Source organism: Spodoptera frugiperda, chromosome 25, assembly GCF_023101765.2.
Source record: "Spodoptera frugiperda isolate SF20-4 chromosome 25, AGI-APGP_CSIRO_Sfru_2.0, whole genome shotgun sequence".
NCBI classification, from domain to species: Eukaryota; Metazoa; Arthropoda; class Insecta; order Lepidoptera; family Noctuidae; genus Spodoptera; species Spodoptera frugiperda.
Genome location: NC_064236.1, coordinates 3,110,630 through 3,125,792, shown reverse-complemented (window position 1 = coordinate 3,125,792; position 15,163 = coordinate 3,110,630). Strand labels below are relative to the sequence as shown.

At 39.4% G+C, this 15,163-nt stretch overlaps 1 protein-coding gene across 10 annotated transcripts in view; it reads left to right on the top strand.

Annotated features, from left to right (window-relative positions):
* The window catches only part of LOC118261721 (protein furry), an 87,684-nt gene that overhangs the window by 55,435 nt on the left and 17,086 nt on the right, over positions 1 to 15,163 (top strand). For all 10 annotated transcript variants that reach the window (XR_007707125.1, XM_035575884.2, XM_035592117.2 and 7 more), the window contains 2 exons: positions 1,398 to 1,589; positions 2,170 to 2,261. Coding sequence is in view for 9 of the 10 variants with exons in the window: in XM_035575884.2 (XP_035431777.2) it covers positions 1,398 to 1,589; positions 2,170 to 2,261 (284 nt within the window). In the remaining variant the exon portion in view is untranslated. The remainder of the gene's footprint in view (positions 1 to 1,397; positions 1,590 to 2,169; positions 2,262 to 15,163) is intronic.

Below are 15,163 nucleotides of genomic sequence, written 5' to 3'. Positions count from 1 at the left end.
CAGGTTTGAGTAAATAACTTATTATTTACTGGGCTGTGTTCCATTTTAAATTTAATTCTGCCTTTCATTCCGCGCTGGCGAATTTGCGAGCAAAAGCTAGTTATACATATACCGCTAAAGCTTTTGTTATTGATATTTATAAAGTGCTATATTTTAATATTAACATCTCGTGGGATTGTACCATAACTTATGATTTCTAGAATCTAGAATGTTTAGTTAAGCTTTTCTTAATTTAAAGTAACTCACACTTGCTGGGTTAGGCTTTTGGAAAATCTAGTAGTGACACGAAGTCTAAAATGTGTATAGCACATATGTAGGTCCATCCACTATGAGGCAAGACTTAGGAAAGGAAATGTAACCTAACTTGGTTTTACATAGAGCAGATTTTTCCAACGCCAGGTAAATTGTATCGGAGGAATAATTTTGAATAAATTTTGTCAATTTTTCTACATTAGAAACTGTCAAATGTTAATTTTAATTCTGCAACCATTACTTTGAAACAATAGTATTTATCGATAGTCGTTAGCCACGACGTAAATTTTTTGTATGTCAAATTTGACAATGCGTCTACCATACCTGGGGTACTAAAATTTGCTATACAAATATTTATGTCGTCGCTATCTAATATCGCTCATGGTAGACAATTCTTAACTGTAACTCATGGTAGAGGTGCAGTTAAGAATTGTCTGTTGATTGAAAAGTCAGCCCTTAAACGTAAGTTTGTTCTGCACTGTCAGTTCACACATACGCGTGTGTAGCGGCAAGCGACAGCTTTGTTCTAAACAATGAAACTATGTCTGATGTAGATAAAGTTGGTATAAGTGTACGTGTGCAAGTTTACAACTATAACAACACAACAGCGTCACAAGTTTCGCAGGCACTGTTAATGTATGTAATAAGCTGCGGTGCCTACTACCTACTAACTATTGAAGTCCACCTATACTTAGTTCCCTAATAGAGATAGAAACTATATACTTTTTTTAATGTAAAAAGTATACAGATTCATATTGTATAATTCAGTATTAAAAAGCTGAGTGTCTTTGTTTATTTCTTTGAACGCGCTAATCTCAAGAACTATTTGACCGATTTGAGAAATTCTATTTGTGTATGAGGAAGGCTATGGACTATAAAACTAAACGCTACGATAAAAATGAAAAGTCATAATTAGGTACCGAGCTGCGGGTTAAACTGCGCGCAAATAAAAATAATATGTATGTATTTGTTACTGTAAAACCCTGAACTACCGACATAATGTCGAGCTTTTACCATCATATACTAACTTATCTATTTTTAATGTACCAATAGATTTAATGAAGAATATTAAACTATTATAAACACCAATAGCCAATTTTTTTATCGTTGACTTGACATAGCGCATCATTGTTTTGACTGAGCAGGCAAAGCGCGTGGTGCTGTACCTGGCGCGGTCGCGGCCGGAGCGACTGCTCGACGAGATGATGACAGAGCTGCAGACGGTGGAGACCCTCAACTGCCTCATCGAGCGCACGGAGACGCCGCCCTTCTACCGACTCACGTCCATGCGCAAGGCAACCTCTGGTCACAGCGACGGACCTTGCACTGGCTCACAGGTAACCCTCATACCAGTTACATTTGTATACTGTTACATACTTGACATCAGGGGGTCTACTCTAATTCAACGAAAAACAAAGTTTCGTCCGAAACTTCGCAAATTTCGTACTACAATTCCATTTATTGCGAAGCTTTGTGAACAAATTAAATGAAGATAAATAAATAACTTTTGATATGAAATTAAAAATAAAACGTTATTTTAAGTAATTTCATTAGTAAATCAATAAAACCTACGGCCGAAAATTAAACGAAACTTCGGATTCGAGAACCGGAGTAGGCCCTCAGACCTTAGGTAACCTACACCTCATTACTTTGAAATCTTGTTCAAGTATCAAACTGGGAAGTCCTTAGGCAGAAATGTACATAAGACATTGAAACTAGCTTTAAGTGATTGAACAGACGACGCACTGTCGAAATTATTGATTGAATACACACGTCAATGTCTAGTGACGCACTAAAAATGATGCCAGGAGCACCAAGGAGGTTTATGCGATTACAAAATCTTTAGCATATTATTAACACTCTTATTGTATCGTAAAGTATTGTTATTTTATAAACGTAATACATGACACTGTTCAGGACGCCACCGGGCGCACTGGGGAGTTGGCTCCCGTAGAAAAGGGTACCATCCACACCAAGAGACACAGCGGCGAGGATCCTGCTAAAGCCAGGTAATAATTGTTATTGAAGTACCCACCTTACTCTACCCTTAGTACTAGTTTGGTTTACGTTTAAAGTAATAGAAACGGAGGCGCGTTCTGATTGGCCGTCTCGAATGAACCAACCAATCAGTACTCTTAGTACGAGTTTGATTTACGTTGAACGAAAACGAAACGAGATTACGTTCGGCGCTCTGATTGGCCGGCGCGAATGAACCAACCAATGAGAGCGCCGAATACGCTCTCGTTTCGTTTTCGTTCCACGTTTAGCAAACTGATACTAAGGGTACTGAACTTATCTATCTACTCATCGAAATGACAAACCTACTTTTAGCTTCCTAAGGAGTTGCATAGGTGAACGAGGTTCCGGCGACTGTTTCTGTTGTAAGTCACGCCTTAACAGCTAGTACCATACATCAATACATGTCAGCCTTAAATAGGAATGGTTTTAACGGACTTCAAAAATGGGGGTCTCAGATTGACATGTGTGTGTGTATTTTTGTGCATTATATCGCGTTCGGCTGAACCTATTTTGATGCAGTTTTCAGCATTAACTTTTGGAGGAGATTATAGGGATATAACCTGATATAAAAATGGAGGCGGTAAAGAAAATTTAAGACGGCTCCCTTTTTTAGAAAAAAGTTGTTCCTGTAAGTTGTAAAAGTTGTTTCCCTCTCCATCCTCCCCTATCCACTGCTTAACTACTAAAGCCTCATTAGTATCAAGTTATACAATTATTTAAAGCAATAATAGACTCGCGTGGCCTAAACAATACGGAAAGTCCTATATATACGTAAGGCTTAATTATTTATTTACGTATTTCATCTTTAATGTACACAATTCAATAAAATAGTGGTAGGTACATAAGGCGAACTTGATAACTTATAAATTTTCGTGCTTTTTTTGCGTATAAAACGTATTTATTTATTTCAATGAATGTTCTTTTTGTTGAAGAAAATAGTATCGTGTAAAAAAGAAAGATAGCTAACTATAGTCTGTTACTCGCGTGACGTTACTTCTAGGTACGTTATATACGTAAAAATGATGTATTTGCTCCCAGTCCTAAACTTTGATTCGTTTTATCAAAGTATAACTTATATGTCAAAATAAAAAAAAAATATGTGTCCAATATTTTTTCATTACCTAATTGACGAACGAAATGGATTTTTAATTTTCATACCCCGTCATCATCCCTATTGAATGTAAAAATATCCACTCAAAAATATTAATACGCCCCTTTACGTTTTTAATGTACATTTTACAAACTATAATAAACTCTCTATATTAAACTCTGTGCTTCTGCTAAATATTTAATACTTCAACTCGTCAAAAGTTTACATTGATATATAACAATGAAAGTCTCCACATTTCTGAGTTTCCCTCAAGAAACAGGAGCATAGTAAATAACTTAAAATATACATATTTACATATGTATGTATGATTCACAACCTGAATTGCTGCACATGTACATGCTGTTCATATCATGTAAACGCTGTGTTTGACATGTAATTATACTGGGCGCGCTAGATCTAATCATTACACATACTAAACAATAAGCAGCTTAAAGCAGATCAAATCGACGGACCCTGTCCGAACTTAATTGAATGCTTTGACTGGCCCTAATGGATTCAGTACACAGCACGAGTACAAAGACTGGAATTCCACCATACTAGTGCGTGCATACTAAATATTGATTAAAGTTACCAACTTGTATTACGCCTAAACTATTCCAGACGTTAATGTGCTTATATCGCTAGTTAGTAAATACATATTACGGCGAGTCTATTAGCCTATACTTCGGTGTAAAGTGCAAGTGGCCGCACTAATCTCTTAATAGCTCGTCTGGAGTTGGCTGGAGGTCCGCCGATTAATTACTTGGAGTTTACAAACGTAACTATCGATGAGTGGGTATTATTTTTAGTATAGGTAAAATGGAGTAATAGCTTATTGGAACGAACGGGAGTTATACGTTAGCGGATCCTACCCAACACAGGAGAGCCGAATGCCTCCTCCGAAAGGTTGTATTGGGAGACCGTGATCGACGCTCTACTAGGTCCCGGTGTGGGCGCCGATCCTGAGGCACGGCCAAAGTCGCGCTCTGGTAAAGTCCCAGAGCTAGTTATAGGGATTACCCGTGGGTATCACACGATCTCCGGGGAGGCGGCGAACCTACTTGGGATCTTGAAGCTAGTGTTTGCAAGGCTGCGGACAACCTTGTGGAATACTGGGGTCCCGGCCCGAAGCAAGTGACACTGCGTTTTTGCGTCAGAAATAATTGGATGATTTTCCCCTTCAAAAATAAGTATGGTATAATATTTAATATCCGTTTTTAATATGAAATATCACTAGCAATAATATTATGAGTACAATAGAGGTTCTACTTCTGAATGTCGAATGTAGTTTAACATGCTATGTTATCTCAAAAACTCTTCGAGGGGGCACTCGTATACTTATCACAGAAACAAATATTGTACGTCAATATCAATCAAAATAGTAAGAAAAAAACTGTACTTTGTTTGTTATCGTACACTCCGATTGATGAAGCTTCCCAGTACCGTCGATTTCGTGCTCGCTTGCTATAGATACGTACAACACCCGCCCTGAGCCTACAAAAGGGGCGCTCAGACTGCAGGGATACAACAGTGTAGACTTAGGTTTTGTTCGTTGTTTAGGTACATACGTCGAAAATCCCTTGCGGAAACGGCAGATTTTTTCTTTTTATTTTTTGTAATACCCTCTCGATGCACGGATTGCAAAGAAATATTGTGTTTGAAAATAAAAGCAAAGAATATGTCCAGAAGAGTTCCTATTGAACTTAGGATTCAATTCGGAAAACTCAGGCACAATGCAACCCCCTAGCAAGCGGATTATTTTCTAAACACCTGCACTCGTACCACCTCGTACTCACACCACGGAATGTCGTTGTTAAGCGGATTGGGTGCGTACACAATTCACTGTAATATTAGTATTTGAAAAATACTAATGCTTGTCTCGTCTCGTCTCGACTAGACGTAGACAGGTAATCCAGTGCTTGTGTAGTAAATGGATAATACCCTAGACTCTAGGTACCAAAGTTTAAGACTTTGTTAGCCAGACGGTTACAAGTTCAAGTACCTGAGTCGCACCATCACGCGTAGGTGTCATATTTTTTTTATTTTTGCCAATAGATTAATCGAGTACATATTTGAACATTTTGCTGTATGAGTAAATCGGATATTTTTCAAAGATAAAACATTTACTGTAATTGCCTGGTCACATTATTAGATGCACTATAGTTGCTATCCTACTTGTAAATAATTTTTAAATAAATGAGTGGGTACTGTTTATATTTTTAATGAGGTAATTTTTCGTAATTTTTGGCTTTGTATTTATCTTACTGATATGAAATTACACTGTGAAAGTATGTATAAGCTATAGTACATCACTCTACGCCCAATAAGAACCGGGCAGCGCTATTTTTAAAACCACGGGTTCTAATCGTAAAGTTGTTTTTGTTTTGGATACCTAGTCCATTTATTGAGAAAGGCTATATATTGTATAAAAATCTATTGATGTTCGTTAGTCTCGCTAAAAGTCGAGAAAGTCTCGATTGATTTGTCCACGGGAGATTTAAACAGTGTTAAAAATATGTTTAAGACGATGCAAAGTTTGCCGGGCCAGCTAGTGCCATATAAAATATCGCAAACCAAACGAAGCTGAACGCAACTGAAACAGATTTACGTCCATAGAAGAATTAACCAGGTACTCCGCGCGATCTTTCCACTGCTCGGCTTCTATAAATCGTAGCGTGATGTTTTATGATTTTGTAACTCTCCTTGATATATGGATAAATGGTAATCCTCTTCCATATCATCCATACACCAAAATATTGTTATCAATTCTGAGTAATTCCGGAGATTAACTCGTTTTTAAACAAAGTCTACAGTTTTGTAATACATGAGTACTGATAAAAATGGATTAACACTGTAATATGGAATTACAGTGTACATTCGAAAAATAAATATAAATTAGTAAAATAAAATAAACCTAAATAAAAATATACAATAACTAGTTGGCCCGGCAAACTTCGTACCGCCTCACACATTTTGTTGTTACCTTTTAAAAGGTTTAAAAGGTCAGAACAAAATGTGTGGACTTCCCTGGATTTCCACAAATAATTCAAAACCAAAATTTACCAAAACGGTCCTGCCCTTCTCGAGTTTTAGCGATACTAACGAACAGCAATTATAATTTTTTTATATGTAGCAAATAATTCTTTCTAAAAAAAATAGGGTGCGTCTAATGCGATTAATACTTCATGAACGATTAGTTGATACGCCTACAGAGTCTAGGTTCGTATCTACACACTTAACATTTAATCAGAATTAAAATAAAAGAAGTGTTTTACAAAATTGCTTATTATTCGAGGAAAATATGAAAAGGTAATAAGTAGTGTCTGCCCTGATTGATTTGTATTTATTTATAACCTGTTATTGAAACAGGTCGATATGTTGTTTCGTACAGTACATCGGGAATCTGGAAAGTTTCCAAATACTTTATTTTCTTTAAAAGAAAAACATAATTAGATTTTTTAGTTTACATGGAAATTTTCTACGTTAGCTCCAGACAATTGCAGCAACGGCTCAAAAAGCAGGAGAAGGAAAGAGGTGGTTTTTAGTCAGTAAGAGTCTGACACTCCCTCTCGCCTCGCCCAATGCGGAAGAAATCATTAGAAGATTTTACCCTAACAAAAAAAAATGTTCCGTGCGAGAAAAGTGCGGCAGCCGGTTGTCCAGCCACTCAGTACTCCTACTACAACTAAAACTCTGCAGAGTTATAACACGTGGCACCCGATTTTGATAATCAAACCACTTTTTTGTTTTCCTAATTATAATACTACAAACTTTGGGAGAGGACCTAATAATGTAATAGATGGATACGCCGGGAAGTGCAGTGATAGCAGCGATAACAGGCCAAGTCGGCGGCAGGTTGCCTAATTTGATAAATAAGTGTAGGAGAGCCATGCTTCAACACGAATGGGCCGACTCGACCGGATTGACACCAAGGCCTTACAAAAACCGACATAAAACAACGCTTGCGTTGTGTGAGTGAGGTTACCGGAGGCCCAATTACCCTCTACCCAATTCCCACTCTTAAATTTCTAATCCCCAAACAGCCGACAACGCACTTGTAAAGGCCCTGGTGTTTCGGATGTCCATGGGCGGCGGCGATGCCTTACCTTTAGGTGACCCGTCGGCTCATTTACCGGCTTATACCATAAAAAATATTTGGCATTCGGTTTCACAAAAAAGCTTCGTGGATAGAAAGAAACTCCGTATTCACGCTGTTTCCATCAAAATACAAATAAATAAGAAGTGTAACAGAAATGTCACTACTTCACCAGAGCGCAAAGTGGCTAGCGCTCAGCTTAATACTGTGGCCCGACCCCGAAAGCTAGTCTTATTTTGAAAATCATCCTATGGCTTCTCTCGCCTTGGGCGAGGCGAGAGGGAGTGTCAGACTCTTACTGAGTAAAAACCACGCCGTTCCTATTCCTGCTTTTCGAACCGGAGCCCAGGCCGCTCGCACGGGTCTGGTTCTGTTCGGGCGGCGAGCTGCCCTTGCTCGCCGTCCGCAGGCCCGCACTTACGGTGGCCGGAGATCGTCGCGGACGAAAGCTAGTCTACGGCTCTAATTCAAGGAGGTATCAACCTCTATAACTTTTCTAATAACTACCTATACTATATGAGTACAATGTACCATAAACAGATTTGAATTAATATGTAAAACGAAGAGCTACTTAATTTAATCCTTAGTATCGCAGTTCTACAGAAGAGTCTAGATACCTTGGTATTTATTGCAAGTTTTGAAAGTTTTATGTCCTGGTGAATCATGTAACTCCGAGAATCGAACCCAAAACGCGATTCGACTTATGCCTCCGACCACTCATCAGGATTATAATAATTGTATAATTATATTAAACCTTAATGAAGTGATACACAATCAAAGGACATGATTAGTTATGCTGTACCGGGAACGGCGTACCGAGTATAATATGTATTCAGTACCGAGAGATGTACATATTTACAAATGCGGAAAATGTAATATTGCCCGAGTATGAATGTGAAGTTAATTGTGGTACTTGTTTATTAGTTGGTGCATGCGTTGCACGCAGGGTTTGAATTCCAATTAATGATTTACATGCCGCCCCACCGACACCCACTTGTGATACGTGACGCTGCCGTTCGTTTTAAAGCAATCAATGTCCAAACTAAATTGATATCCAAAATACCTGCCTGGCTATTACAGATATGTTTTTTACGAATTCAAGTTTTCTCACGTTTTTTGTACATTGCAAGGGTAATATGAATATTTTAGACCTTTACCTATAGAATTGCGTTTTTAAAATAAAATATATTTAAAATTAGAATTGTCAGCCATAAAAAATATTTGAAATGTATTATGATTTGAAATGGTACCTTATTTTTTTAGGGCGGAAAATCATCCATTTCCTCTTTTCGCCTTAGGCGAGGGCGAGAGGGAATGTCAGACTCTTACTGACTAAAAACCACCCTGTTCCTACTCTTGCCTTTCAAACCGGAGCCCCGGTAAACCCGCTAGGTAGTCCGCAGCTCCGGATCAGCTCTACTGGGCCCCGTCTGTGGTGGCCTGATGGTTCTTTGAGGCCTCACGCACGGGTCTAGTTCTGGTCGGGCGGCAAGCTACCCTTATGGCCAGTACCTACAGAATTTTCATAGACCTATTATCTAAGAGATACATTTTACTTTGAAAATAGTATGTCCATATATACGCGCTTTCGAAGATGCAAAGCTCCTTCACATTTTTATCACTTTCACATCTCGCAGTGCGGAAAAATAAATAAACTTTCTTTGATACCTATACAATGTGATAGGCGTGGGACTTCTAACCCGTTAAGGCTGAGTACTACATCTAATTTTATCGACAAAAAAATAATATGGGTGGTTGAACCCCTAATTGAAAATATTGGAAAATAGTGATTTTTTCGGTAAAAATAATTCACAATGTTTTTTTTTCTTACCAAAACATTATCAAACATATGAAAAAAGTAATGAATTAGTTAGCCAAGGTTATTAGCTACCGTTTGTCGTTTTTTTTTTGTTTCTACGACGCATACAACCTTTGATATCAAAAAAAGTAAAAAAAATATTAAAATAGCCATAATTTTTCGACCCCTTCGACCCCCGACTTTTGTCGATAAAATTAGATGTAGTACTCAGCCTTAACGGGTTAGAAGTCTCACCCCTATCACATTGTATATCGAGTTATGATCTACAAGACAAATGATGTTACGAGTTTGTATAATACTTATAATTATTTTGTTTTATCGGACACTGGTAAACGAGAATACTATTCCAATTTTCCTATTTAGAAATCTTTAGTAAGACTGCTGCCTCGCGACTTTAAGGTCTTAGTTTTTTGTGTCAGCTGTCAGACTCTTACTTATAAAAACCACCCCGTTCCTACTCCTGCTTGTTGAGCCGGAGCCCCGGTAACCTGCTACGTTGTCCGCAGCTCCGGATCTGGCATCAGCCCTACTGGGCCCCATCTGTGGTATCTGGCTCATTGAAGCGTGCGCGGAACGCGACGCGCCGTACGCACGGATCTAGTTCTGGTCGGGCGGCGAGCTACCCTTGCTCGCCGTGCGCAGATCCGCACTTACGGTGGCCGGAGATCGTTACGCGATCCCCGACGCCCGGCGTGTCTTCTGCGGCGGCTGGGGCGTGAGGAGGATCGTTCCCACACGCGCTCCGCCTCCTCCTCAGCTAGCATCACTGCTTCGCAGAAGGAGGAGGCGGCGTCCCATTCCCTCTCGCTCCGCACCATGGCCTGAACCAGGGCCGGACGCGAGAGGTCACCGTCGCCGATCACATCCCTAAGGACACGGCGGTGCTCAGCCCATGCAAGGCACACTGCACTGTATGCTCCACTGTGTCCTCCGGGCGGTCCTCGCAATGACGACACACGGGCGTTTGCTCCCGCCGAATCCGAATCAGATACCTACCGAAACTTCCGTGTCCGGTAAGCACCTTCGTCAGGCGGTAGGTGAGGACGCCGTGACGCCTCTCTAGCGACTCCTCAAAGAGGGGACTTACCGCTGCAATAACAGCGAGCCCAGCCCTCGGTTGCGACAGTCGCTGCTTCCATTCCGCCATGAGATCGCGTCGGAGCTCATCCCGCCACGCACTAATCTGACGCGGCAGTGGGGTTTCACCCCGGCGATGCGCCTCCGCACGTAGGCTGTATACGTGCGCGAGCACTTTCGCCTCCAGATCCCACGGCGGTGATCCCGCAAGGAGGTTAGGCGCCTCCCCGGATATTATGCGGTACCCACGGATCATCCGAATGGCCATGACTCTCTGGGATGAAACCAGTCCGCGAGCTGGTTGTCGCGTTAGATTAGGCGCCCACACCGGGGCGCCATAGAGGGACCGCACGTGAAGAGGTTCATTCCCTCACGCGCCCCGCCTCCTCCTTAGCTAGCATGATTGCTTCGTAGAAGGAGGAGACGGCATCCCAGTCCCCCTCGCTCCGCACCATGGTCTGAACTAATGCCAGACGCGAGAGGTCGCCGACGCCTACCACATTCCTGGAGACACGGCGGTACTCAACCCATGCATGGCAGACCGCCATTATATGTTCTACCGTGTCCTTCGGGCGGTCCTCGCAGTGATGACACCCGGGCGTTTCCTCCCGCCCAATCAGAAACAGGAACCTACCGAAACTAAACGGTGATACAGTAGTCACCTACCTCTGTACATAGTGAGGTCCAAGGAAGACATAATAAGTATCCCTAATATCTTAGAGAGTAGAGGCGTTCTATAAAAAAAAATGTGAAATTTCGCCGTAGAACCAGAGTTACCGGCAAAACATAAATAATAACAGCTCTTATACTCTGAAAGCTGATGGGGTGACATTACTCTAAGGACTATCGGTTAATGGGCAAGAAAAGTATTCTAATGGCACGGACCAGCGTCAGTGTCTGACACTGAAAATGGTTGACCGACGGGAAGCTATCGGGTGCAAGTGGAGAATCGCCGTTTGACGTGAAGGACTAAGGGGAGGCATTTGTTCAGCAACAACGTCTTCCGCCTGACGAAAAGGATTTTCTCCTGTGTTGGGTGTATTGACAAACATACAATGTCACGTACAAATCACACACGGACCCGGAACTATTTGTGGATCACACGACGCCCACTCTCAAACTATCTTGAACCCCGCAACGAAAATAAATCACTAGATATATTTAAAGGAGAGGAAAAGGGATAGTTTTCACTTCTATCAGAATTTTTACAGACTCAAAATGAGTTAAGACAGCACGACGAGACTTAAGACTGCAAAACTAGGGAGATGCCGAATTGCCAACTGATACTACTGACCTATAAAGTTACGGAGTCACAACATGTTGCACGAAGTTCACGGTCGTGCCGCGTTTCAACCTAATTGTTTGCTTTGCCAACACGCCGGGGACGGAAGCCACTCTAATATCAACAAACAAAGCAAAACTTTCTGCCTAATATACTCTATCAGATAAATAATAAACTGTATTTATTATTAGCTCGTTACAACAATTAATTTGTCGGTTACAAGTTTCATTTCAGCGCCGAAAATACGAATTACTCATAAAGTATTCAAACAACTACTTTATATAAATAAAAAAACATTTCGTAGAAAATAAAATAATATTTTTAAATAGAAAATAGATTACTTACCTTGTACGTATTTTTTCTTCAGGATGTTAGGACTTACTCAAGTTCATTTAACTATAATTAAGTTCTTAACTAACTGTCCGACACTTATTCTATTTTATAAATATAATTTTACATCTAAATATTAACACACATTCACAATTATCAAACAATAGAAAAGTTTATAATATAAGTTCAACGCGTGAAATTACTTCGATACGATTTTCTGTGGAAGCACGACACGCGATGACGTCACGGCTCGGCGCCCGTCCCGGCACTGAGCCTCAGTACTGTACGCAACTCGCACCTCTCACTCGGATCGCACCGTGACCAATTAATTTGGACACCTGATGGCATGCCAAAGTGCATATGGCTAGAGATCAAAGTAAATTTGGACGACGCAACTGCTGTGACGGTCTGCAAAATATTGCCACCCCTTTTTGCGTTTTTAACTTTACTTTATAATATAAGAGAGAAATAAAAAATCTTAAAATAAATAGAGGTTGTCAGTATCTAGAACGTTTCGTTTTATACTACATAATATATTTATTTATATTTAAATTAATGTTAAAAATAAGTTTCTTGTTATCTTGTATTGTAAATACATAATTTTTAGAAAGTGTTTGTGTAAGGAAAACATTATTTATTTAGCCTCTTAGGAGGAAACTTTTTATAGGTCTTGTATTACATATGTCCATATATTTTTTAGTTTTCGATATATACGGAATACTCTATCGACGATTAGTCTGACCGTACTCGAGCCCTGCAACCCCCTGCAGCTAAGGCTGCGTCTTCATAGCGGCAGAGATGAGCGGAGCGGAGTGAAGCGAGAGCGATAATATTTTGTTAACTTTTGACTGGTCAATACACATACACAACCGTTGCAAGTACGAGTCAAAAGGGATACGTACCATTATTTATGAAATAATGTCAAATGTATTTATTAAATAAAATTGTCATACGTAGGTATGCTGTATAAGAACTTGGGAACTCTTCTTAAATAGTCCTTTTTATGCTGACTTCAGTAACCGTTATATTGCTATAGCATATCAACAGAAATACATCATGTGTATCAATTAAAAGAGCCACAGCCTAGTAACATACGAATGGCTAGCGGCATCTCAGTACGGAACTATAAAACATGAATGTTATTTCAATCTATACTTATACTACTTCAATTAATTGGAAGAAGGAAATATACAGAGTATAAATCTTGTCGTTGTATATTATCTCCACTTCAGTAAAAAGGCGTTCTGCTGTACGTAAGATGGGTGTGGGACCTCTTACATGACTCACGTAGCACCTGAACACGGAGACTGTGTGTATTGCATGTAATGCAATGTTTTACATAATCTCGGCTTATGTGACCGCACCGAATGATTAAAGCGTGCCTACACGCACTGTAGCCACTTAATAGAGGGCAACTTTATTTGCTTAGTGACGCGACACTGATCGAGTATCGATAATTGTACTAGATACGCAGTCTAGACAAGACGAATCGTCAGTTTTTGACATATTACAAATTGGTAAACTTTTAATTGCCCAGTTAATATCAATTACCGTGCCCCTAGCGCGCGGCTACTAATCGAAAAAATTATATCTACTCTAAAAAGAATGAGCAATCGTCTTTATAGAGTGAAATAAATAATGCATGTTGTCCGTCGCAGCAATACAACATGAGCGGTAGGGATACGGAAATAATGTGTCCTATAGGTACATACACTTTTAAAGAAATCCTCAATTTTTACCCTACAATAATTTAATTAACTTTGATAACTATAATATGCACTATACATTTTTATTTACCTATGGCAAAAGAACTTTTGCTAGGTCAGCTAGTAATACTTGATATTAAATAATTACAATATTAAATAGACAGTGGACACCGTCCTTGCCTTTTTAGTACTTTAAATCTTATACCAATCGAATAGCCATGGCTAATAACTTATCATTGGGATGGTGACATTATAGGTTTTTTTTATTATTCTTCTTTTATCGATACTCTAGTTTAGAGTTTTATCGCACTACACACATCCCTTTCGTCCAAAAAGTCTGAATTACAGCCGCATCGCGACCCCTCGCCACCCACCCCAGCGGCTGGTATTTAAAACGGATATTAATATGTGAATTTCTATCTGGTCTAGTGGTCACATATGAGTCAACTTTTTGAAATACTCAGACACAGGGAGAATGTTGGAATGGGTCCCGTGGTAGCATTAGGCTTGCATACTTTCTCTGTTATTAGGAAAGTAATGAGGAACTATACTGGTGAAAAGGATATATTACAATATTTTATAAAAAAAAAACTGTTACTTTTTCTAATTCTATAAATGGAAGCCTGTAAGTGGCTTCTTTTTGCTATTCTTGTTGTTATTTTTTTTTTGTGGATTAGCTGTTGGTTGCTCTAAAAATAAATAATTACACCATACGTTATTCTACAACTCTTTAAAGAGCGTTTCTGATTCTGTCAATAAATTGGTGGTTATATATTTCCTAGTTCGTATCTTTAGGACGGTATTTGTTCATTCCATGGACAATTTTCTAAGTTTATCGTCTAATAAAAGTAGATGCGTACATTAATAAAAGGACAGCAACGCACCAGTGACTCCTCTGGTGTTGCGGGTGTCCATGGGCGACACTGATCGTTTACCATCAGGTAACCCGTCTGCTCGTTTGCCCCCTATTCCATAAAAAAAATATTTATATTCTTCAAGGGAACATCCATGCAAAGCTTTCGATAATACACGAATGAAAATATTCAATGTACAGTTATGACTTTCATTCGAATTTATTATACATATGTAGAGATACTGGTAATATCAAAATAATTACATCTGTTTCGATTTTCGTGCATCGAGATCAAAGCGCAGCGAACAAAAGGTATGAGCCCTATTGTCTCGTTGTCGGTGCTCGCACAACTGAATTAATTAAAAACATTCACTAAAATACTAGGGATTAAAATATTGTAACCGGATTTTTAAAATTTTTAATTAGCGACTGGCTACACGCATTGATATGGGTTCCATGAAAAAAACTGGCAACTGACTGTAGTACAATTTATTCGAAAAAAATGCAAGCCGATTAGATTTTTTAATGCAACCGCTTTACAATACGATTTTAATATAATTATTAAAAGATATTGTGCATAAAGCTTTAATAAATAAATAAATCTCGTGTAAATTATACACCTTGACTAGGTAGATAGTA